Below are 25813 nucleotides of genomic sequence, written 5' to 3' on the forward strand. Positions count from 1 at the left end.
TCAAATCCGGTTATTGAATAACCGGTTTGGGTAAATTTTGAATTTCAGTTGGGATTTGAATATTTTTTTAAATTTTATTTATTTTTTGAATATATATAAAAAAATCGGTTATAGCTGATTTTTTTATTAATATCCAAAAAATAAATAAAATTTTAAAAAATATCCAAAACCCAATAGCCGATTCCCAAAGTCCATGCGACTTTAATTATTTATTTTAATTGTCACTAAATTGAATTGGTTCGATTCTCTGAAAAACTACTATGTTTTAGATCTTAAACGGCAATGAAATCCAAACACATATTAATTGCTGTTTCATATACATTTTTTTTGGTTTGCTGTCATTAATTAGGACCGAATTAATATCATATTTAATTAATACAGTTAGTATCTATTTTGTTTATTTTCTTGGAACAAGTAATTAATAATCCTTGAAAGGAGACCAAAACCAACTTTCTTTTATTGTTCTAACTTTTAGTTTGACTAGTCAAGATACCTTTCAATATAACTTTATTCTGACTGGTAAAAGCATCTTTAAGTATTGTAGCATGATTCATTACCAAACCGGCTTCTCATTTGGTTTCCCCCCTTTTCAATTTTGGGCCTTATATATATGGATTGTCCATTGTAAGTCCACTTCAAATCAGGCTCGTCCTCCGTTTTTTTAGTTTGGATCTTAGTGTTGGAATTATTGTTCAACCGAGGATTGTATATAAAATTTTATAATCTTTCCTACTTTACATAATATCACGTAATGTTTCCAAGGTTCCGAGTAATAAAAATTATAGCACACTTAAGAAATTTGTAAGAAATGCATCAACATAAAATAAATATGCGAAAGTTGTCTTATATATCTTTTCAAGCCCAAAGTTCATAAAATTAAGATTTACAATACATCATACATATATATTAGATACTTATTCAAAAAACATATAAGAAAACATATCCTTCCAAACTAAAACTAAAACAAATTATCCTTCAACTACCCCCTTAGAGTTAGAGCAGCTCCAATCTTTCTAACAGAAAGGACAACCTTCACATATATCACATCATCATACTGGTCCACAAAAGTAAACAAAGCATAACGCCAATTTCTATTGAAATAAAGAACAACCATGAAACACCAAAAATTGACCACAAAGAAAAGGGAGAAAGAACCAAATAATATGAGAAAATCAGTGCCGTCATACCTCTGGTTCTCACTCATTTTATTCAGGGAAGGTTTTGTTATGCCAAGAGAAGGGGCACAAATTTTTGGCAGGGGAGGCCCACAGAGATTCGGGTTGCCTTCATAGCTGCTCTTATCAAATGAAATAAATTGTGCTTCGAAACCTAATGTAGGACCCGATAGATCATTATATGCCACAGAGAAAGATTCCAGTAAGGTTAGTTTAGCCAGTTCTCTTGGTATTTCTCACTACAACAAAGTAGACACCTAATGTAGGATCGCAAAAAGTACCGTCGTAAAAAGAAAAAACTAAACAATGAGAATAGTCCGTCGCAAAAAGTCATTTTTTTATCCTCGCGAAAAGTGTCTCATTCTTGTTGTGTCTCTCGTCAAAGAGTTGTAAGAGAGGTCCAAATTTTCTAATTCGTGCAAATTGGATATGGAATTTGGTATTGCACCACTTAAATGGTTGTTCGACAAGTTCAGTGTTATCAACCAATTCATTCGACCGATATCTTTGGGAATGTCGCCTACTAGTAGAAGAAAGATCAATTATACACTGCATTTGTAAAATATCATCCAAATATAAATCGACCCTTCCTTTTAACATAAGTTCCAATCCAAAAATTGATAATTTTGCAACAAACATGCTGGGATGATATCTAATGTGGAAGAGAAAATTGGCATCACTGAAGTCCGGGAACCCCCCTCTTGGGGAATCTACATATCTATAGGGTTGAATAATTAAGGAATCATTAGCTATTGATCCCATATCTATAATGCATGATGGTATTTCTCCAGAAAGATTGTTGTGTGACAGATCTAGTATGTGTAAATATCTGAATTGACATATTTATTCTGGTATAGGTCCTCCGAACATATTCTCGTTTGCTAGGAGCATACTGAGATTGGATTTCAAACCAATTGGAAGCTCTCCAGATAAATAGTTTTCCCCAATGTCAATGGCATAAATCACAGAAATATTCAACCATGTTATTGAAAAGTTTCCAGTTAGGTTATTTTGGCTCACATTTATAATTTCTAAGACCATGTCATTAGAGCAAGGAGGAATTGATCCAGAAAGCTTGTTATCTGAAAGGTCAAGCAACCAACGCTATTGCCAATGACGGTAAAGCTTGTTCGACATCTCCAACGACGGTAAGGATCCCTCTAAATGATTTTCACTTAACTTCAACGACCAAATATCAGCTCTTCCAATGCAATTGGGTAAAACACCATTTAATTCATTGTTACTGATGTCCAACACTTCGAAACCGGTATTGCAAATACTAAAAGGAATATATCCACTTATATTATTATCATTTAATAATAATGCTGAAACTTGAGTATAATTCAAATTATCAGTGAAATATCCATAGAATTTATTATTTGATAGATCCATGAAATTGGGAAAAGAAGGCTGAATCCTTGAAAAACTATCTTGAATCATCGAAAAACTATTATGTATATCATCTGTGAGATTGTTGCTTGATAAATCTAGAGTATGGAGATTGCCGGTAGGCATGAAAGGAAGAGGATCTTGAAAATAGTTATTTGATAAGATGAGGGACGACAAATATGGAAGCTTAGTGGTAATGTTACCTGGTAATTCTCCGCTAAGATGGTTGTCAGATATATTCAATATTGAGAGTTTTCCATGAGTTAAAAATGGAGGTTGAAGAGGCCCTGCGAAGAAGTTTTTGTGCAAATCTACGACCGGAGCATGCATCGGTTCATAATTAAGGCCTTTGCTGATGTGGTGGTAGCTGCTCTCCGGCCTGCCATCCGTCAATTGGATCAATCCATTGACGGGGAAGAAGACCAAGTAAATTAATTGATTAATTATCAATTAATTAATTTGTGACGACTCCTGAGTTGATGAGTGAATGGAGCCGTAGGAGAAGCTGAACACTTAATTTAATTATAATCTTTTAGGGATATAATTTGGGTGGTAAATTAATTAATTATGTGTAGGATGCTAATTGTAACAAAAAAAAAAAAAACATGTGATGGTCTTATAGACGTATGCAATGCATATTTCTATTATAGCCGATTCCCAAATTCCATGCGACTTTAATTATTTATTTTAATTGTTACTAAATTGAATTGGTTCGATTCTCTGAAAAATTACTATGTTTTAGATAAATTTAATTGCAAATACATTTTTTTGGTTTGCTGTATCGAATTAATATCAAAAGGTCATCTCAAATTACATAACATGTTGAAAGGCATTATAGTTAGTATCTATTTTGTTTAATTAATTTCTTGGAAAAGTAATTTATAATCCTTGAAAGGGAGACCAACTTTCTTGGAACAAGTAATTAATAATCCTTGAAAGGAGACCAATACCAACTTTCCTTTATTGTTCTAACTTTTAGTTTGACTAGTCAAGATACCTTTCAATATAATTAACTTTATTCTGACTGGTAATTAAAAGCATCTTTGAAGTATTATAGCTAATGTTTCATTACCAAAACGGTTTCTCATTTTGTTTCCCTCTTCAATTTTGGGCTTTATATGGATTGTCCATTGTAAGTCCACTTCAAATCAGGCTCGTCCTCCGTTTTTTCAGTTTGGGTCTTAGTGTTGCAATTATTGTTCAACCTAGGATTGTAAATAAAATTACATAATATTTCCTACTTTACATAATATCACGTAACGTTTCCAAGTTTCCGAGTAATGAAAATTATAGGGCACTTAAGAAATTTGTAAGAAATACATCAACATAAAATAAATATGCGAAAGTTGTCTTACATGTGTTTTCAAGTCCAAAGTTCATAAAATTAAGATTTACAATACATCGATCATACGTGTATATATTAGGTACTTATTCAAGAAACATATAATAAAACATATGGTTCCAAATTAAAACTAAACAAATTGTCCTTCAACTACCCCCTTCGAGTTAGTGCAGCTCCAATCTTTTTAATAGAAAGGACAACTTTCACATATATCATATCACCATACTAGTCCACCAAAGTAAACAAAGCATAATGCCAATTTTTATTGAAATAAGGAACAACTATGAAACACCAAAAACTAACCACAAAGAAAAGAGAGAAAGAACCGAACAATATGAGAAAATCGGTGCTGTCGTACCTTTGGTTGTCACCCATTTCATTCGGGGAAGTCTTTGTTATGCCAAGAGTAGGGGCACAACTTTTTGGCAGGGGAGACCCACATAGATTCGGGTTTCCTTCATAGCTGCTCTTATCGAATGAAATAAATTGTCCTTCTAATTAAACCTAATGTAGGTCCGGATAGATCATTATATGCCACAGAGAAGGATTCTAGTAAGGTTAGTTCAATCAGCTCTCTCGGTATTTCACCCGTCAAAGAGTTGTGAGAGAGGTCCAAATTTTCTAATTGGTGCAAATTGGATATGGAATTTGGTATTGCACCGCTTAAATGGTTGTTCGACAAGTTCAGTGTTATCAACCAATTCATTCGACCGATATCTTCGGGAATGTTGCCTACTAGTCTATTCGAAGACAGATCAATTATACACTGCATTTGTAAAATATCATCAAAATATAAATCTGACCTTCCTTTTAACACAAGTTCCAATCCAAAATTTGATAATTTTACATCATCCATGTGGACACCATATCTAATGGGTAAGAGAAAATTTGCTTCACTGAAGTTCAACTCTGCCCCTCCTGGAACATATTCATGTATGTCGTTTTCACTAATTGAGAAATCGTTGATTTTTGATCCCATATCTATAATGCATGATGGTATTTCTCCAGAAATATTGTTGTGGGACAGATCTAGTATGCGTAAATACCTGAATTGACATATTTGTTCTGGTATAGGTCCTCCAAACATATTCTCTTTTGCTAGAAGCATACTGAGATTGGATTTCAATCCAATTGGAAGCTCTCCAGATAAATAGTTTTCCCCAATGTCAATGGCATATATCATAGAAATATTCAGCAATGTTATCGGAAAGTTTCCAGTTAGATTGTTTTGCCTCACATTTATAATTTCTAAGGTTGTGTCATTAGAGCAAGGAGGAATTGATCCAGAAAGCTTGTTATCTGAAAGGTCAAGCAACCAACGGTCTTGCTTGCTAGACATCTCTAACGGGAAAGGTCCCTCTAAATGATTTCTACTTAACTTCAACGACCAAATATCAGCTCTTCCAATGCAATCGGGTAAAACACCATTTAGTTCATTATTACTGATGTCCAACACGAAAAAACTGGTATTGCAAATACTAGAAGGAATATATCCACTTATATTATTATCATTTAACAATAATGTTGAACCTTCAGTAAAATTCAAGTTGTTAGGGAAAGATCCATATAATTTATTATTTGATAGATCCATAAAATTGGGAAAAGAAGGCTGAATCCTCGAAAAACTATTATGTACATCATCCGTGAGATTGTTACTAGATAAATCTAGATTTTGGAGGTTGCGTGCAGGGATGAGAGGAAGAGGGCCTTGAAAATAGTTTTTTGATAAGCTCAGGGACAATAAATTTGGAAACTTAGTGGTAATGTTACCTGGTAATTCTCCGCCGAGTTGGTTGTCAGATATATCCAATAATAAGAGTTTTTCATGAGTTAAAAACGGAAGTTGAAGAGGCCCCGTGAAGAAATTTTTGTGCAAATCTAATTTGATCAAGTTTGTATTATTTTCTAACAACCACACAGCTGAAAGAGAACCCTTGGAGCCAGTATTAGAGAGGTCCAACGCTCGTAATTTATACTGAGAATATAAGAAAGTGGGCTCAACATCAAGAATGCAATTAGCGAGTTCAAGAACCTGAAGCTGAAAAGACATATTCACAACTTGGACTCGGAAGCTCGATGACTCTAAAGTTGATATGCTCAGAACTTCAAGATTAGAATGATTCAATAATGACCTCATGGATAGAGTTCCCTCAAGTTGGTTATGGAATAGGGAAAGGTATCTCAAGGACTCGAGTCTTTCAAAAATGGATGAAGGAAATTTTATTTGAAATTGATTAGATGACAAGTCGATTAGCTTCAGAGAAGAAAGATCTCCCATACAAGGAGGAAGATTTCCAGTAAAACTGTTGTCTGAAAGATCTAACTCTTTAAGATTCTTCAGTTGGCATAGTCCTACGATATTAATGAGAAAGATCATCAAATAAGATTAATTAATATAGTGAAACCAATGAGCGCAATTATGAGATAGCATTTCTTAATTTTATGCTTTTTGTTTTGTTTTAAGACTCGGTGTTATATGCCAGAAACACATATATATAGAAGTAGCTACAAAATTAATTTAAAATAAACAATAGTTTTATGGACTGAATTGCATATAATAAAAATATATATTGATTGTTCTGATATGAAATAGAGAATTGAGAAGGAATACTCTTTAGATTATTTTAATGTGTCCAAGAAATGGTTCAAGCTAGTCTTCAAGGAGCATTACAAAGTTTCCTTAATATAGATAAATAAACATATATTTAATTAACTGGGCCCTTATCTAACTATATATTCATTGCAGCCGTACCATTAGTAAATGACTAATTAAAATCTAATACCAGCAGACAAGAAGAATAATATTGTTAATTATTATGTTATAGTGTTCTATATTATACCATTTTGACCAAATTGTATGATGTCAAACATCTATGATCTACCGGTGTAGAGATACTGCAGAAATGATAACTTCTTTCATATTGACAACAAAGTTTACTTGTGTATTACATTATAATTACCTTCTAATGATAAAGTGTCATTTAGATCATTGCCCTCCAACGAAAGGGCTTTTAGAGAAGACCAATGTCCCAAATTGGGTAAACTCCCAGAAAACCCACATCCGCTTAGACTAAGCACCTCCAAATTTAGTGCATTTATAAGCTCTGTTAGATTGTTCCATTCAAATAATCGATCAGATTTAAGAAAATAAAAGAAGACTTGTTGTTGTCATACATAAAATTAATATGATTCATTTATGAGATCGAGGTTACCTTTGACAGCGACATCAATACTGCCTTCCATCATATAATTATTATCCAGATAAAGTGCTCGAAGTAATGATACTTTGGCTAAGGACGGAAATATGCTTATCGACAGTTGGTTGTTTGAAAGGTCTAGCAACTGTAGCTTAGTCAAATTGGTCCAAGATTCAAACCCTGACAAAAGGATATGCATGCGATAATTGATGAAGTATATATCATTCAATATATATAAGTTGGACCATGAATACATGGAGAATTACTTTTAATTAAATAAATAAACATTAATTAACTTAATTTTGTTACCGTTGATGGGCAGACTTCTGCTGTCTATATTATTACCACTCAGGTCGAGTGTACGAAGTGATGGAACACTTGCTAAATCATATATGATGCTTCCATCCAGGTAGTAATTATTGGAAAGGTCTAAAATCTCCAACTTAGTCAAATTGGACCATGGTTCAAGTCCTGAAAAAGAATGAGGAAAGATTGCATTAGAATTTGTTTATTTCCTTCTTCTCTTCTTAACATGAATAAACCACAAATTAAGCAGTTATTATAATTAACTAAGGCGAATATATATATTTTTGAGGTTGTTTAAGACTTAGTGTTTTGTATCGCACTCGTTAACGTTGTACTTGAAAATTCAAATCTGAAAATACAATTGGGAAGTGAAAGTAATTTATAGTAGAGGCTGGGTGCATGGCCTCAAATTAAACATACATGATGCTTCAATTTAGTTAAATTGTACCATATTTCAAATCCTAAAAAAGAACACATGAAAAATTGCATTTGGATTTGTTTATTTCATTCTTCTTTTCTTAACACGAATAAACCTGAAATTGACCAGTAGTGACTCTAATAAACTAATTCTAATGCAATTTAACTAAATATTAATCAAATTGCATTTGGATCGGATCGGGGTAGGTTGATACCGATACGTATCGGCCGATCCGTATCGGTATTGCCCGATATTTCCTACTATGATATTAATCAATTATAAATAGATGTCATGTCATTATATTCAAATACACAAGACTATTAATACAAATATTCTCTTTTCTCATATCCTATTAAGAAGGAAGCACATTAAATAAATCATTAATTAATTGAATTTGTTACCGTTGCTGCTGTTTATATAATTACAACTCAGGTCGAGTTGACGAAGTGATGGAACCCTCGCTAAATCATATATGATATTGCTTCCGTCCAGGGAGTTCAAAGAAAAGTCTAAAATCTCCAACTTAGTTAAATTGGACCATGTTTCAAGTCCTGAAAAAGAACAAACGAAAAATTACATTAGGATTTGTTTATTTCTTTCTTATTTTATTAACAGTAAACATGAATAAACCTTAAATTAACCAGTTACTCTATTAAACTAAGGTATATACATTTTTTTATGGGTTCCAATTAAATAATTAGGACCTTGAACTATAATCACGTTACATATCGAAATAAGTATGTTGTGCCAAAATTGGAGTAATTACAGTTTAGTGGTTTCATAAATCAAGCAGATATGTTAAGTACCCGTAGTCAACACAAATGCTAAATCAAAATGAGAAGTACTTGTAATGTCATTGTTATTTGTTAAACAAGAATGAATAACATGAAGATATTACATACCAGCACCATCCGTACAATTGTATGTATATGCAGGGGTGGAACTAGAATATTGAGATGAGAGGGGCTAGGAAAAAAATAGTAATGTAATTTTATTTTATAGAGGGGACTAAAAGTATTAATACATATAAAAATTATAAAATTTAATGGACAAAATTACACATTTTCAAGGGATGGGGATAGCTAAGCCTCCTTTTGAATCCATTACCTTCCGCCCCTGTGTATATGCCATGTGCAGATAATGATAGAGATCTCAGTTGACGGAGAGGCAAGAACATTCTCGCATTTAGTGAAATACCCCCATGGAAATAATCGGACCAGTCAACATCATCATATACACCGAGGTCAAGTTGAGTGACGTGGCCGGTGATTGGATGGCAGGTGACTCTTTCCCATCGGCAACACTCCTTGCCTTCCCACTTGCCATCTAAAGAGTGAATAGGAAAGTGAATTGAAGCATTGATGTGTAGAAGAGCCAACCTCTCCTCTTCCCTGCACTGTACTGACTCTGACCCGCTCACACATGCATTCTCCCACTGTAATGGAACCAAAACCAGAACCAGAACCAGAACCAGAAGCGCTACTGGCAATAATAACTTCATTGCTTTATCCGTTGTGTGAATATTGATGGCTTCAATAGAGAATGTGGCCTGATTTATAGGATAATAATAAAATTCTACCTACTATGCATAGTTGACGACGAAGTTGACAGGTCTTCTAAGTGTCATAAAAAAATGTATTGCTTCCTGATTAATAATTTCATGAAAGACCTCAAAATTATTTACTTTATAGTTTTTAATTTCATAGATATATTTCAGATATGCATAATAAAAATATATCAATCTCTTGGTAGCAAAGTAAATTCTCAATCCATTCTTGTAGCTGAACATGCCCAAGGAACTTATTTGTTTTAATCCTAAACTTTACCATTTATTTCAAATAAGATGTACCCATATAAATTTTCATAAAAGCATGATTAATTAATCTTCGTTAACAACATTTGTAATATACAAAATGATATAATACTCTATTTTATTTTACGAAACATACTTTCAATAAATCTCTTTTGTTAAGTATTCTAGAAGTCATCATAATCAATGACATACATATAATTGTCAACAAAGCACAATTGACTAAAATAACCAAAATTGCAATAATTAAGCAATAGAAGAAGGAATTAATATTATAACTTGCACATCACTTATTTGCCGAAATAATTTCATTCAATATGAGATAACACAAAACATATATAGTTTTCTCTTATATATAATATCTAAATGCTTTGCGCGAAGAAATAATATTACGCACCAATCAATTTAAGATAAAAATAATCCAGGTTTTTACGTTTAAATAAAAAAAGGTTAAATATGAACATATAGACAGGGAATTTATTCAATATTAGACTCATTTTGTTCTTATATAGATTGTATGAACATTTTGAAAAAACAATTATGCGAATCTAATATTCATATGACAAGATATAAACATTTGAAGATTATAATCATACATTTCAGAAATTACTCATGATTATACAAGTTATCACGGTATGATATGCAAAGAAAGATAAACAATCTATAAGCAATTGCGAGTGGGGCTTTGCCTTTAGCACATAAAAAGAAAAAAGTTACTGTTTATCAAGCTTCAACACACAATATGTCAAGATCATGTCATAGAAAATCCCAAGACGTAGTAGTCATCGAATAGTTGGTACGCACTGTCAGAGACACGCAAAAATAGGTCACCTGCTTTCTCCAAAATTTTCTTCGGATTTTCTGCGGCAGCCTCTCAGTACAAATCTGTAACAAATATTTTCATATCAGACTATCAATAAAAAAAAGAAAGAAGAGAAAATCCATTTAGACTATACACATGGTTTAATTTGCATTTCATATTCTCAGGATTAAGCATTTTATTTTATTTTATTTTATTAATCCGTAAATTTTGTTTTTCGGTGAATCTAATGATTTGAATTTAGTTTTAAATATATTTTTTTAAACGGAAGTTTTTTTATGGTGCTTAATTGAAATAACTATTATTAAAATTGTAGAAGAAAAGAAGAGAAAAAATATGTTCCAAGATTGTCGTATCTTTTAATAAAGAGATATGATTTTATAAAATTGCTCAATTGAAAATATGACCTCCTTCCTTGTATTCTTGGTTCATATTAGGAGGACAAATAGAATAAAAGAGAATGTAAATTCGTGTCCCACATAAATATTTTGTTAATAAATTTAAATGAAGATTATTTTGTTTGATGTTTGAAATTTCTTTTTTGCAAACATTAAATACTTTTAACATGAATACTTCTCCTAAAACATTATATACTTATAGCTAGCTAGTTAATCCATCAGGAGAAGTATACACTACAAGAATGAGATACTTTTCGCGAGGATAAAAAAGTGACTTTTTGTGGCGGACTACTTTCATTGTTCAGTTTTTTCTTTTTGCGACGAACGACCGTTATAAATGCGTTTTTTCCCTCGCAAAAAGTGTCTACTTTGTTGTAGTGATATATAATAAGTTATTTTGGATTAGCTCACTTTTTACTCCATTCTTACTTCTCTTATTTTATTTTTCATTTGACTACTTAAGTGTAGAGTAAGGAGTGTACTCCACCTCTTACTTCACAATCAAACATATATAATCAAAGAGAATAAGAATCCATTTAGCTGTTAGTCTGCTAATTAAGACTATATTTGCTTTGGAATATATGAGTGGGGAGAAGTAATGCTTAATTTGTATTTTTGGTGATCAGGTCCAGTAAAAGAAGAAAGTGAAGAAAGAATGATGATTCTGCTTGTCACCACTTTAAATAAATAATAATTTCTTCTTTTAGTCTGTTGTGGGATTGATCTGGGGCTTGAACAGACTACATTTTATAGGAGGATAAGGATGATCTTAATTTCTTAGAAATAAATAAACTGTGCAGCAATTGGGTAATGAATCGGTCACACAGTTGACGAGCGACTTCAAAATTGAAAGGTAAGTTTTCAAGAGTGAAATAATATTTACCTCTGGAGCATCACCGATTTTATTATAAATAACAATTATATATCTTCTTGCCAAATATAATTTGTAAGAGAGTGATCATTAAAATGAACCTGTATATATATATCTTCATATTTTATCTCCCTATCAAAATTTATAGTTGTTCATTTTATATAACGGAAAAATTTAAGAAGACACTCCCCATAGTACTTCTATAACTGTCTGCCATAACCAGAGAAATATCAAATTAATTCTTTTGAAAAAACAACAACTTGATAGCCACTACCAAGCAATTTAAAAAATAGAAAAAGAAAAATAAAAGAGAAAACATTCTAATCTAACTATAGTCTTTCTATATACAGTGACATAAATCTACTCCATATATTGATCCAGTCCATACGTTGACGCCCTCAAGTCATAAGTCAAGTCAATTTTATCTAGTATATTTTATTTTTAGAGATATATATATATATATATAGAGTTAGGCTGGGGTGCTATGGATAGCATAGTGGCCTCCTGTGCTACGGCTCAATATTCAAGTTTTCAAAATTCAAACGGTCGATCCGAACCGTTCATTGTTTAATCCATATTGAAATGTGCTTGGAGACCAAATTTTACATTTTTTGGAATTTTTTTGCTATTTATTAAGATGGTTTGAAATCGCTGTTTTCCAGTGGTGCAGAATTTTAATAAAAACAGCGATTTTGAAACCATCTTAATAAATAGCAAAAAAATTCCAAAAAATGTAAAATTTGGTCTCCAAGCACATTTCAATATGGATTAAACAATGAACGGTTCGGATCGACCGTTTGGATTTTGAAAACTTGAATATTGAGCCGTAGCACGGGAGGCCACTATGCTATCCATAGCACCCCAGCCTAACTCTCTCTCTCTCTATATATATATATATATATATATATATATTACATATTTTATCATGAAGGAGAAAGTTTTTTATTTTCCAATGCACGAAAATTCATTTTTTTTTTAATTTCTACGCAGATTTTAGTCATTTGTAACAAAAATTACCGAAATTTTTATTAATATCTGAAAAATTTATAAAATTTCAAAATCTGTACCCATATTTGGGTTATTTCCATATCTGTCTACTTGGGAGAATAATTCTCCAATATTCATATGAGAAGATATAAACATCTGAAGATTATAATCATACCTTTCAGAAATTATATCCATGATTATACAAGTTATCAGGGTATAATATGCAAAGATAAACAATCTATGAGCAATTGCCTGTAGCAGATTAAAAAAAAAAATTACTGTTATGAAGTTTCAATACACAATATATATGTGAAGATCATGTCATAGAGAATCTGAAAACGGATAGTGGGTATGCAAAAGAAGAATAAGGGCCTGTTCGGCAACATGGGAATTTAGAGGGAATATGAATTTTTCATTTGGGATTGGGAATTTCAATTTGTCAAAACCAAAGTTATTTAACCCGTGAAAATTTTTAGAATATAGGTGTTCGGCAAATGCATGAGAAATTTGTTAGGATGTTGGTTGTTATTTTTATTTTTATAGAAGATGTAATACTACAATTAAACTATATTAAGTGTATTAATACTAATCACTGATTATGATCAATATAATTGTATATATCAGATTCTAAAAAAAATTAAATATTTAATTAACTAACAATTTTAAATCTTTAAGTAACTAACAATTTGTAAATCACTGCTAATTAAAATATTTAGTTAATTAAAGAATGAATTAAATTATGAAGACATACAATAAACTAACACAAAAAAATAAAATTTATTAAATTAAATCCGAAAGGTAAATCAAGACGTTAGATCCGAAATGAATAAGGGGTAACGATATAATGTTAAATGTTTACGTAATTTAAAATACAAATTTTGCGACACGTTTAGAATTAAGGAAATCAAATTTTAGCTAATTAAAAAGATAAATTAAATATATAATGTTCTTTATTAAACCAATTTAAAACCTACAATTTAATAAAATTAAATTTTACCAATAAGATTTTCATGCAAAAAATTATAATTTACAAAATATTATAAATAAGTAATTTTATAAAAATATAAATTTGGTGACTTATTAGAAACGAAATTTTTTATAACAATAGTGTTGCGGCAATTTTATAACAATTTACAAAAAAATTATAACAAAATATTATACACAATTTACAATGGTGATCCGTTGTACAAGTTAATTTTAAATAAGCATTGATTAGTATAATTTCATCTTTTAATTTCATCCATCTTTAATTTGAGTGCTGCCACAAGTCAATTTGGGAAAAAAAACGGAGGTTTGAGTGATTTTTCTTTTCTCAACAAAAGCTAGTGTAAAGAGCATGATGGATTTCAAAATGGATACAATAATAGGTATTTTATCAAGCTACCGAACACCATATAGGTAAATATACCATTACCTCTCTTTTTCCTTAGAATACCCATGGGAAATGGGTTGCCGAACAGGCCCTAAGACTGTATTTGACCTGGAATAATGAGTAAAAGAAGAAAGTTAAAGTACCAAAGAGAATAAGTAATGCTTTGTATTTCTGGTGGTCATGTCCACTTTAAAAGAAGAAAGTGAACAAAAAATGATGATTCCTGTCACCACTTTAAATAAACAATAATTTTATTCTTATCAATTCACTTTTATCTTTTGCAAAATATAATTTGTAATGTGACCAACAAAATTACACTGGTTCCTGCATATTTAATTTTCCTATCAAATATACTTTAAGATATTTTTAAAATGAAATAAAGTAAATAGAAAAAAAAATATGTTTTATTACTGTGCATTATACGAAGAGAAAAAATTTATTAATTATCTCCAACATTATATGAATAAAATTTAAGAAAACACTCGGCAGTACGATTAACTAACTGTTTGCAATAATAGAACCTGAGAAAGAGCTAAGGGTGCAAACATATCTAATACGGATCAGATAGTAGTAAAACTATATCCGTATCTATTTTTATTTTTCGGATACGAATACGGATCAGATATTTGACGAATACGGATAGGAATTGGATATTAACCAGATATAGATACGGATATCCTTTTTTTATAATAGTGAATAAAATAAAAAAAATCATAATATGTATTAAATTATAGAGTATGTATCTACTATTCAAATACAGATAATTAAAATTTAAAATCATATCCGTATTCGCACTGATATTCGGATATCGGATGTCCGTATTTAATTTTCAGATACAAATTCGGATAATATCTGACCCATTTGCACCTCTAGAAAGATCCGAGTCTTCGGGAAAAGACAAAAGATAGAGAGGTTCAGAGTATTCCTTACGCATAGACAGGAGTCTTTCTCCATAGCTCAAGTCTTAATTGGCCATTACTACAAGTCCTTTCGTTTGGTAGCATCAAGTAAACGATCAAGTCAATTTTATCAGCCACCTAAATAATGATTACATATAGTGCGTTAATCAATCCACTGTTGTACTTTTTCAAAGAAGCAAAAATTAATGAGCTACCATTATGGTATTATCCCAAAGAGGGATACATGATCTATAGCTGATTTTTTATTAATGCCCTCAATAAGCAAAAAAAAACACAGTTGACAAGGGAGTTGAAAGGTCTTCTATGTATCATAAAAAAAATGTGATAATAATTTCATGAAAGACCTCAAAATTATTTTCTTTATAGTTTTTAATTTCATACGTATATTTTTTCAAATAATAAAAATTCAGATATGCATAATAAAAGAAAATCATCTTATGTATTTATTTATACCTGTTAGCCTCAAGTTTCACCCATTCGATCTCATGGAAATTGAGACATATATTTGAATAAGCCTTAAATTAGTGCAGATCAATCATATATATATTATTTCGTATGAATGAAATAAAAATGATGTATGAATTAATTACTATTAATTTCGAATGATGTATAACTTATATAGCTGTTGGAAAATAAGAAGACTAATTATACAGTTTGTTGGCAAAATATAGTCTACTTTTGAATTAAGACTAAACAGTTGTGGTGAATTAAGACTAAACACTATGATCTATATCAATCACCCGTTCCCAATCTTCATTCCAAATGTCGATTTGATTTCTTTAATTAATTACTATTATTAATTATATTCTATGAATTTTTTTTTGGTTTGTCAAAACCGTGAATTTAATCTCTGGTTTTGGAATGAAACCGGAAAATTGATTTGTAGTTTTCAATCTCTAAAATCAGGAAATTAATTTCCAGACAAAAGGTCTAGAACCAAAAAAAAAATTCCTAGTTTGAGCAGTTTTCGAATTTTCCTCACCGAGAGTGTAGATTTTGAAATTAAATATTTTTTTGAATTTTAATAAAAATTTCGGGTTCATCTTCCTTGTTATCATCTTTCCTTATTATTCTCCTCAAAATTTTTGTTTGTAAGTATTTTCTATGTTTTGATATACTTAAAAGAATGGTTTTTAGTGTGCATAATATTTTTGAGTGCATATTTAGTACAAATTGGGTCACTTTTGACCAGCAAATTTCACATTATCACGCATGACCATTTGCTTTGTCAAACTTTGCCGCGACTTCCAAAATCTTTTGTCGCAAGGAAAAAAAGGCCCTTTACCTAGTCACGTAAAATGAGAAAATAAATAAAAAGAAATCCAAAAGTATGAGAATTTCCATAAGCTTTTGCTTTTGTCCATTAATTATATTTTATTTTTCTGGTTTCACAAAACCGCAGATTAAATTTACGGTTTTATAAAACCGAAAAACAAAACTGCGGTTTTGAAATTGAAAAAATGGGAAAGGCAGTACAAGTTTGATTTAAGTGCCAGTCAAACGGCTACTCGAAGTCCTCTTCAATATGTGTAAAAAAGATTCCCTTCACCTTACGGTTTGAAATTTACCCTGAACCGTTTTGAGATTCGGACTAGCACGGGCAGTATTATTGAGGTTTGGGATTCATGCAAAGTTAGAGGTAACGGTTCGGAGGCCTCAGTTATGTATGTATGCTACTGAGATCATAAGAAGCTTTATTAATTCATAAAAATATGTTTAATTAGCTCGTTTCACATGTAAATAATTTCATTCACAGTCCTTAGTATGGGTCTGACAGGCCCCGCTGGCTTGGCCCTATCCCATACAACTATCCACCTCATCTCACTGGAGAGTTTGCAGGTGATTATGGATTAATTTGATGTTGCTGGTCTTAGAAAAGATCCTATCGATTTCCGAAAGAACTTCCTTTTTCCTTTTTTTTCTTCTTCATTTATGTGATTTCGTTCCCATAGCATTTTTTAATAAGCTTTCATACTACCCAGAATTAGATTTCTTTTCTTTTAGTGAATGAATAAAACCATGTTAGCTATTTGTTCCATTTTAAAATGCTTAAGAAATAAATAAGGGAAATAAGATAATGAAAATTCTTAAAAGAGAAATGATTGTTGTTGAAAAGCAAAATATCTGTACCGAGCATGAACCTAAACTCAATGCCCTTCCCACCTGATCAGAGCTTTATGGAGTGCGCCGTGAGGATGTCATGCTTTGGCAGTGGGCCCCACAGGGCTTTGTCTGGACAGCTCTCGCATGTGTCAAGCAGCCAGTTTCTCATGGATGCAGTGATGACTGATGGGGCCCAGTTAGAAGGGGAATTAACAAGTGCAAGAGAGTGGTGGTGGTGCTAATAATGGGATGAAAAGAAAGGCTGGGGTTAAATAGAAAGGGAAGGAGGCTTCTCTCGCCTCCTCTGGCACTGCTAATTCTAAGGTACTTTTCAATTTCAATTCTCTCAGGCAAAACATCGAACAAGTTCTTCGGCCTGGCCAATAGGTCCGCTGTGTGTCTTTTTAATGCCACATGTCAAGTGTTTCTGCTCTTCCTCTCTGTTTTGGTTCAGTGCGCGCTCTTTTTTTGCTTCGGATAAAATTGGTTGAAAATGTTCCATTCTGTAATGGATACATAATCGGTTTTATTTATGTACCTCTATCATCACTTCTGTTATGTATACATATGAAATCTAATAGAATTATTATGTTCTTCTCCTCAAAAATTTTAGATGTCAGATGAGAAATTAACCAAGTGCAAAACGGGACAAACCTGACTGTAAAGTGGGGGTGGAGGGCGTATAGACGAGAAGAATAGTAACAGCTCAGAAAATAATAATGACGATAGAGAAAATAAAAATAAAAATGATAGTAATAACACTGATTAAAAACTGGCTGAGCCGCCTAAAGACTATATCCACATGCACGCCAGGAGAGTCACAGCCTTGCTGAAAGGGTATTTTTCTTAGTTTTAAATACTCCATTTTAATTTTGCTGTATTGTTGTTTATTTCTTTCTGATATGCACTTTATAAGTTTTCAAGATAGTCTGCTATGCTTTATCCTTGCTCGCTAGCATGTCAATTGTGAATAATTATACTTTATTTATTTCTGATGGGTTTTCTTTTCCACATTGTGTTTTGATTGAATTGAGGTTTTAAACTTTCCCAATTGAATCTATGTTTAGTTGTTAGTCTGTAATTTTTTCTCTTTTTTCTATTAATTTATTAATGGTTGGTATGTTGTTATTTGGTGAGAAGAGAAAAAAAACAGTGAAAGGATGAAGTTGTTGCAGGACCTTGTACCTGACTGTAATAAAGTAAGCATGTTTGTGTTAGTTCTAGAAAAGCCCCTTCATGTTTGATATTATAGAGATAGCTCGAATAAAAAGAAAAGAAGGGATGACATAAGTTTGTAAAATGAAGGAAGTGGTGGCCTTGGATATAAAAAAGTGGATCTGAATTATAATTTGCCTTCACAATTTCCCTTCTTTTGATAAATTGAATTGTAGGTGGTAGGAAAAGCTATCATGCTTGACGAGATAATTAACTATGTACAATCGTTGCAGTGCCAAGTGGAGGTACTTTAATTTTTTTTTTTACACAAGTACAAGAATGGATTTGAAAATGTTCTCCTTATCCAAAACTCTGACATTATTTTTTTTTTTAAAGTTCTTGTCGATGAAGCTTGCAAACAGTTGATGCAACAAAGGATTGTAACATGGATAACCTTCTTCGGAAAGCTGTAAGCAAGACTCCATATCTCTTCGTTTAAGCCTATATTTCACATTTTCTATCCCAGTCCTACTTGTATTGAAGATCCCAAAAATTTCACAATTAATTTCTCTTGAAAAATTTAAATACTTTATGAACATCGATCCTTAACGAGGAGCACAACCTTCAAAGAAATGTCGTTTGCTGCATTGATGATTATATGATCTTTTAGAGAGACAATATGGAATTTTCTCCTCCACCGGAAATCTTAAAATCTCAATTCATTTTAATTTTGTAAGTCATTGTGTTTTGTTTATTTTCCTTATAATTTGGGTTTTTTGTGTTTTCTCAAATGCATCAATCTTGCGACAGGTCGATGCAACAGGCAGTCTACCCTTCAACTTTTCCATACCCGAATCAGCCTCAAGCGGGCCCACTTAACAGTTTACTACGGTCATCCAATTCCAAGCCATAAAAATACAATTAAATAAATTGGGCAACCAAATTTAAATGGATATATATATGTTTGACCTTGAAAGAGTGAGAGAGAGGCAACGTGCATGTATCAGTCAAAGTCTTTTTTAATTACGAGATATGAAAATTGATCTCTAATTAATTTCTTCCTCACTCCCACCATTAATTACTGCTTAATTTAATTACTGATGACATTAATTAATTAATTATGACAACAAAACCGAATTAAATTTAAATTTAATAGATTAATAAAATCAAAGCAAATGCAAATCTCTCTTTCCCCACTGCCCAAACTAATTAATTAAAGAACCTGATCTCTCTTTCTATTAATTCCTTGCGCATCCATTGTCCATTGGAAGTCCAGTTCAAATTAGGCTCGTCCTCCGTTTTTTTAGTTTGGGTTTTAGTATTGGAATTATTGTTCAACCGATGATTGTATATAAAATTATATAATATTTCCTACTTTACATAATATCACGTAATGTTTCCAAAAGTTTCCTAGTAATGAAAATTATAGCACACTTTTGGAAGCAATGCATCAACATCAAATAAAATATGCGAAAGTTGTCTTACATATTTTTTCAAGCCCAAAATTCATCAAATTAAGATTTACAATACATCATACATATATATTAGATACTTATTAAAAAAACATATCCTTCCAAATTAAAACTAAAACAAATTGTCCTTCAACTACCCCCTTAGAGTTAGAGCAGCTCCAATCTTTCTAACAGAAATGACAACCTTCACATATATCATATCACCATACTAGTCCACCAAAGTAAATAAAGCATAACGCCAATTTCTATTGAAATAAAGAACAAGCATGAAACACCAAAAACTGACCACAAAGAAAAGGGAGAAAGAACCGAACAATATGAGTAAATCGGTGCCATCATACCTTTGGTTCTCACTCATTTTATTCAGGGAAGGCTGTGTTGTGCTAGGAGTAGAGCCACAAATTTTTGACAGGGGAGGCCCACAGAGATCGGGGTTGCCTTCATAGCTGCTATTATCAAATGAAATAAACTGTGCTTCTACACCTAATGTAGGACCGAATAAGTTGTTATATGCCACAGAGAAGGATGCAAGGGAGGTTAGTTTAGTCATTTCTCTCGGTATTTCTCCCGTCAAAGAGTTGTGAGAGAGGTCCAAATTTTCTAATTGGAGCAAATTGGATATGGAATTTGGTATTCCACCGCTTAAATGGTTGTTCGACAAGTCCAGTGTTATCAACCAATTCATTCGACCGATATCTTTGGGAATGTTGCCTACTAATCTGTTCGAAGACAGATTAATTATACCCTGCATTTGTAAAATATCTTCAAAATATAAATCTAACCTTCCTTTTAAAACAAGTTCCAATCCAAAATTTGATAATTTTGCGCCATCAATCTGGAAAAAATATATAATGGGAATGAGAAAATTGGAATCATCGAAGTTCGAGTCCCCCTCACCAGGAACAGATTCATACCTGTCGTTTTCACTAATTGAGGAATCGTTGACTATTGATCCCATATCTATAATGCATGATGATATTTTTCCAAAAAGATTGTTGTAGGACAAGTCTAGTATGCGTAAATATCTGAATTGACATATTTGTTCTGGTATAAGTCCTCCAAACATATTCTCTTTCGCTAGGAGTATGCTGAGATTGGCTTTCAAACCAATTGGAAGCTCTCTAGATAAATAGTTTTCCCCAATGTCAATGGCATATATCATAGAAATATTCAACCATGTTATCGGAAAGTTTCCAGTTAGGTTGTTTTGGCTCACATTTATAATTTCTAAGGCTGTGTCATTCGAGCAAGGAGGAATTGATCCAGAAAGCTTGTTATCTGAAAGGTCAAGCAACCAACGCTTTTGCCAATCATGGTAAAGCTTGTTCGACATCTCCAACGAAGGTAAGGACCCCTCTAAATGATTTCCACTTAACTTCAAAGACCAAATATCAGCTCTTCCAATGCAATTGGGTAAAACACCATTTAGTTCATTGTTACTGATGTCCAATACTTCGAAACTGGTATTGCAAATACTAAAAGGAATATATCCACTTATATTATTATTATTTAACAATAATGTTGAACCTTGAGTAAAATTCCAATTGTCAGTGAAAGATCCATAGAATTTATTATTTGAAAGATCCATAAAATTGGGAAAAGAAGGCTGAATCCTCGAAAAACTAATATGTACATCATCCGTGAGATTGTTACTAGATAAATCAAGATTTTCGAGGTTGCGTGTAGAGATGAGAGGAAGAGGGCCTTGAAAATAGTTTTTCGATAAGCTCAGGGACAATAAATTTGGAAACTTAGTGGTAATGTTACCTGGTAATTCTCCGCCAAGATGGTTGTCAGATATATCCAATAATGAGAGTTTTTCATGAGTTAAAAATGGAAGTTGAAGAGGCCCCATGAAGAAGTTTTTGTGCAAATCTAATTTGATCAAGTTCGTATTGTTTTTTAACAACCATATAACTGAAAGAGGACCCTTGGAGCCAGTATTAGAGAGGTCCAATGCTCGTAATTTATATTGAGAATATAAGAAAGTGGGCTCAACATCAAGAATGCAATTAGCGAGTTCAAGAACCTGAAGCTGAAAAGGCATATTCACAACTTTGACTCGGAAGCTTGATGACTCTAAAGTTGATATGCTCAGAACTTCAAGATTAGAATGATTCCAAAATGACCTCATGGATAGAGTCCCCTCGATCTGGTTATTGGATAGGGAAAGGTATCTTAGGGACACAAGTCTATCAAAAATGGAGGATGGAAATTTTATTTGAAATTTATTATATGACAAATCAACTAGCTTAAGAGAGGAAAGATTTCCCAAACAAGGAGGAAGATTTCCAGTAAAATTGTTGGATGAAAGATCTAACTCTTCAAGATTCTTCAGTCGGCATAGTCCTACAATATTAACGAGAAAGAGCATCAAATAAGATTAATCTATGTGAAATGCAGTGAGCGCAATTATGAGATAGCATTTCTTAATTTCTATGTTTTCATTTTTTTTCTTTTTGTTTTGTTTTGTTTTAAAACTCGGTGTTATATGCCAGAAACACAAATATATAGAAGTAGCTACAAAAATAATTTAAAATAAACAACAGTTTTATGGACTAAATTGCATATAATAAAAATATATATTGATTGCTCTGATATGAAATAGAGAATTGATAAGGAATACTCTTTATATTATTTTAATCTGTCCAAGAAATGGTTCTAAGTCTTCAAGGTGCATTACAAAGTTTCCTTAATTGGGCCCTTACACAGTTTTATGGACAAATAAACATATATTTAACTGGACTCTTATCTAACTATTCATTGCAGCCCTACCATTAGTAAATGACTAATTAAAATCTAATACCACCATACAAGAAGAATAATATTGTTAATTATGTTATAGTGTTCTATATTATACCATTTTGACCAAATTGTATGATGTCAAACATCTATGATCTACCGGTGTAGAGATACTGTAGAAATTATAACTTCTTTTATATTGAAAATAAAGTTTAATTGTGTATTACATTATAATTACCTTCTAATGATAAAGTGTCATTTAGATCATTGCCCGTCAACGAAAGGGCTTTTAGAGAAGACCAATGTCCCAAATCGGGTAAACTCCCAGAAAGCTCACAAAGGCTTAGACTAAGCACCTCCAAATTTAGTGCATTTATAAGCTCTGTCAGATTGTTCCATTAAAATATCAGTCAAATTTAAGATAATAAAATAATACTTCTTGTTGTAATACATATAATTAATTAATATGGTTACCTTTCACAGGGACATTAATATTGCCTTCCAGATAATAATTATAATCCAGATAAAGTACCCGAAGTGATGATACTTTGGCTAAGGACGAAAATATGCTTATCAGCAAATGGTTGTATGAAAGGTCTAGCATCTGTAGCTTAGTCAAATTGGACCAAGATTCAAACCCTGATAAAAGGATATGCTCATTATATCATTGAATATATATAAAAGATGGATCATGAATACATGGAGAACCTTTAATTTTTAATCAATTAATTAAAGAAGGGAGCTCATTAAATAAATAAACATTAATTAACTTAATTTTGTTACCATTGATGGGTAGACTACTGCTGTTTATATTATTATCACTCAAGTCTAGTTCACGAAGTGATGGAACACTCGCTAAATCATATATGATGCTTCCGTCCAGATAGTTGTCAGAAAGGTCTAAAATCTCCAACTTGGTCAAATTGGACCATGTTTCAAGTCCTGAAAAAGTACAAATGAAAAATTGCATTAGAAGTTGTTTAGTTCTTTCTTCTTTTCTTAACACGAATAAACCTGAAATTGACCAGTAGTGATTCTAATAAACTAATTAGCTAAATATACATTTTGGAGGTTGTTTTAGTTATTTTTTTTATTGCACTTGTTCTACTAGAAAATTGGCATCTATGAAATACAATTGGAAAGTGCAAGTAATTTATAGTAAAGGCTTGGTGCCTTAATTTAACCGAAATTTTTATTAATATTCAAAAAAAAAAAATCAGATTCTTCTCAGTTTTGCAACGGATTTCGAAAATTGCCCCAACCGGTCAAAATCTCATCCATTTCCCAACTTCTTTCTGGTTATTTTTTCATTGGTTCAAGAATTGGGGCCGGTGAAATTTTGACCGGTGAGATTCTTACATTTTTTTTTTACAAAACAGAAATTTTTAATTTTTAATTTTTTATTTACAATATAATTTGATTTATTAGAAATTTTTTAATTTTTTATTTAAATATTAGAAATGTTTAATATATTTCTTACTTTTCCCTAGAATGACGTTAGATATCATGAATTGGAGGAATTACAGTTGAGTAGTTTTATAGTCTTGATCAGAAATTAAGGAGATATGTTAATTAAGTACCCGTATATAGTACTTAATTGTAATATATGTCATTGTTAATCAGCACCAGCCATATATACATACATACATAATTAATTATTAAAGAAGAAAGAAACGTATGTGAAGATACATACCAGCACCATCCGTACAATTGTATATGCCATGTGCAGATAATGACAGGGATCTTAGTTGACGGAGAGGCAAGAACATACTCGCATTTAGTGAAATACCCCCATGGAAATAATCGGACCAGTCAACATCATCATATACACCGAGTTCAAGTTGCGTGACATGGCCGGTGATCGGATGGCAGGTGACTCTTTCCCATCGGCAGCACTCTTTGCCTTCCCACTTGCCATCTAAAGAGTGAATAGGAAAGTGAATTGAAGCATTGATGTGTAGAAGAGCCAACCTCTCCTCTTCCCTGCACTGTACTGACTCTGACTCTGAGTCTGAGTCTGACCCGCTCACACATGCATTCTCCCACTGTATTATTGGAACCAAAACCAGAACCAAAAGCGCTACTGGCAATAATAATTTCATTGCTTCTCTCTTGTGTGATTGATGATCTGGGGCTTGATCCAACAGGACTACATTTATACATTAATGGTGGTGCAATTGGGTAATTGACCAGACCTATCACCTATCACAGTTGACGAGGGATTTGAAGGGTCTTCTAAGTGTTATAATGAACCGCAGGAGCATCATATAAAAAAAATGTATCCCTCAATAATTTCCTTTCCTGAATAATAATTTCATGAAAGATCTAAAAAATATCTACTTTTAATTTCATACATATATTTTTTTAAATAATAAAAATTCAGATATGCATAATAATTTCTTTCATCTTATGTATTCATTTCACCCATTCGATCTCATGGAAATTGAGACATTCCAATAAGCTAGCCCTAAATTAGTGTCGATCGATCATATATATTAGTTAGTACGAATGAAATAAATTTCGAATTAATTACTATTTAATTTCGAATGATGTATAACTTATGCTGCTGTTTGAAAATAAAAAGACTAATTAAACAGTTTGTTGGCAAAATATAGACCATAGCGTGTTTGAATTAAGACTAAACATTTGTGATTTAGTAAAAATGTAAACACGCTATGGTCTACTTTGTGAGAAATATCGATTTTGAGGTTTACTGAAAACGTTGTTTTTCAGATAAATATGGACCATAAAAAAAGAACGATTTTCAATAAATCTAAAAAAATTATAAATTTTTTCCAAAAAATATAAAATTCGTTCTCCAAACACATATTAATATGGAGAACAAGATGAATGGTTTGGATCGGTTATTTGGACTTTGAATCTGGTGATTTATAGTCCAATGTACAAAAATTCCTATACATTGCAATGTATTGTAGTCTTACTCATATGTATATATAGTTAACTTCTTCGATGATGTCACATCCGTATATAAAGTGCAAACCATATATTACTAATAAAGTAAAAATTTTATAAGATTCACATTTAAATCTGTACATGGATCATCAGTAAATACATACTAGATTATAATTAGTGTGAATAAAGTGCAAACCATGTACTATATCAATAAAGTTTGAACTGTATTAAATATATTATTATATGATTACATTAATTAATTAATTAAATATAGTTAGTATACTTCAATTTAATAGTACAAAATATATAAAATTTTGGATCACAGTAGTAAAAAGTTCATTTTTTATTTATATTTCTCGTTTCATTTGAAGAGCTTTTTTCCGCCAAAACAAAGACCTAATTTCCATGTGAAGTGTCTTTGGA

The 25813-nt window shown here is 31.7% G+C and overlaps 1 protein-coding gene and 1 long non-coding RNA gene across 4 annotated transcripts; one reads left to right on the forward strand and one right to left on the reverse strand.

Moving 5' to 3' along the window:
* Positions 1 to 779: 779 nt before the first annotated feature.
* Positions 780 to 24603, reverse strand: LOC144548919 (cuscuta receptor 1-like). Of its 3 annotated transcripts, XM_078297636.1 has the most exons (8): positions 24171 to 24602; positions 23261 to 23419; positions 8229 to 8378; positions 7413 to 7574; positions 7119 to 7283; positions 6867 to 7010; positions 4411 to 6258; positions 780 to 1329 (listed from the first exon to the last, which is right to left on the reverse strand). In XM_078297636.1, exons 1-8 carry the CDS (start codon positions 24577 to 24579, stop codon positions 980 to 982), a joined length of 3387 nt encoding a protein of 1128 aa, XP_078153762.1. In that variant the 5' UTR covers positions 24580 to 24602; the 3' UTR covers positions 780 to 979. The 3 variants fall into 3 exon arrangements, with proteins under 3 accessions (XP_078153762.1, XP_078153763.1, XP_078153765.1); XM_078297637.1 differs by lacking the exon at positions 23261 to 23419 and having other exon boundaries at positions 24171 to 24603; XM_078297639.1 differs by lacking the exons at positions 780 to 1329; positions 4411 to 6258; positions 6867 to 7010; ... (1 more) ...; positions 7413 to 7574; positions 8229 to 8378 and adding exons at positions 19732 to 22084; positions 22716 to 22859; positions 22952 to 23116 and having other exon boundaries at positions 24171 to 24603.
* Positions 18240 to 19123, forward strand: LOC144549169 (uncharacterized). The gene is made up of 3 exons (XR_013509601.1): positions 18240 to 18307; positions 18500 to 18568; positions 18660 to 19123. It is a non-coding gene; the product is annotated as an uncharacterized LOC144549169 (long non-coding RNA).
* Positions 24604 to 25813: the final 1210 nt, after the last annotated feature.

The sequence above is a fragment of the Carex rostrata genome, chromosome 34 (genome assembly GCF_964058835.1).
Source record: "Carex rostrata chromosome 34, lpCarRost1.2, whole genome shotgun sequence".
NCBI classification, from domain to species: domain Eukaryota; kingdom Viridiplantae; phylum Streptophyta; class Magnoliopsida; order Poales; family Cyperaceae; genus Carex; species Carex rostrata.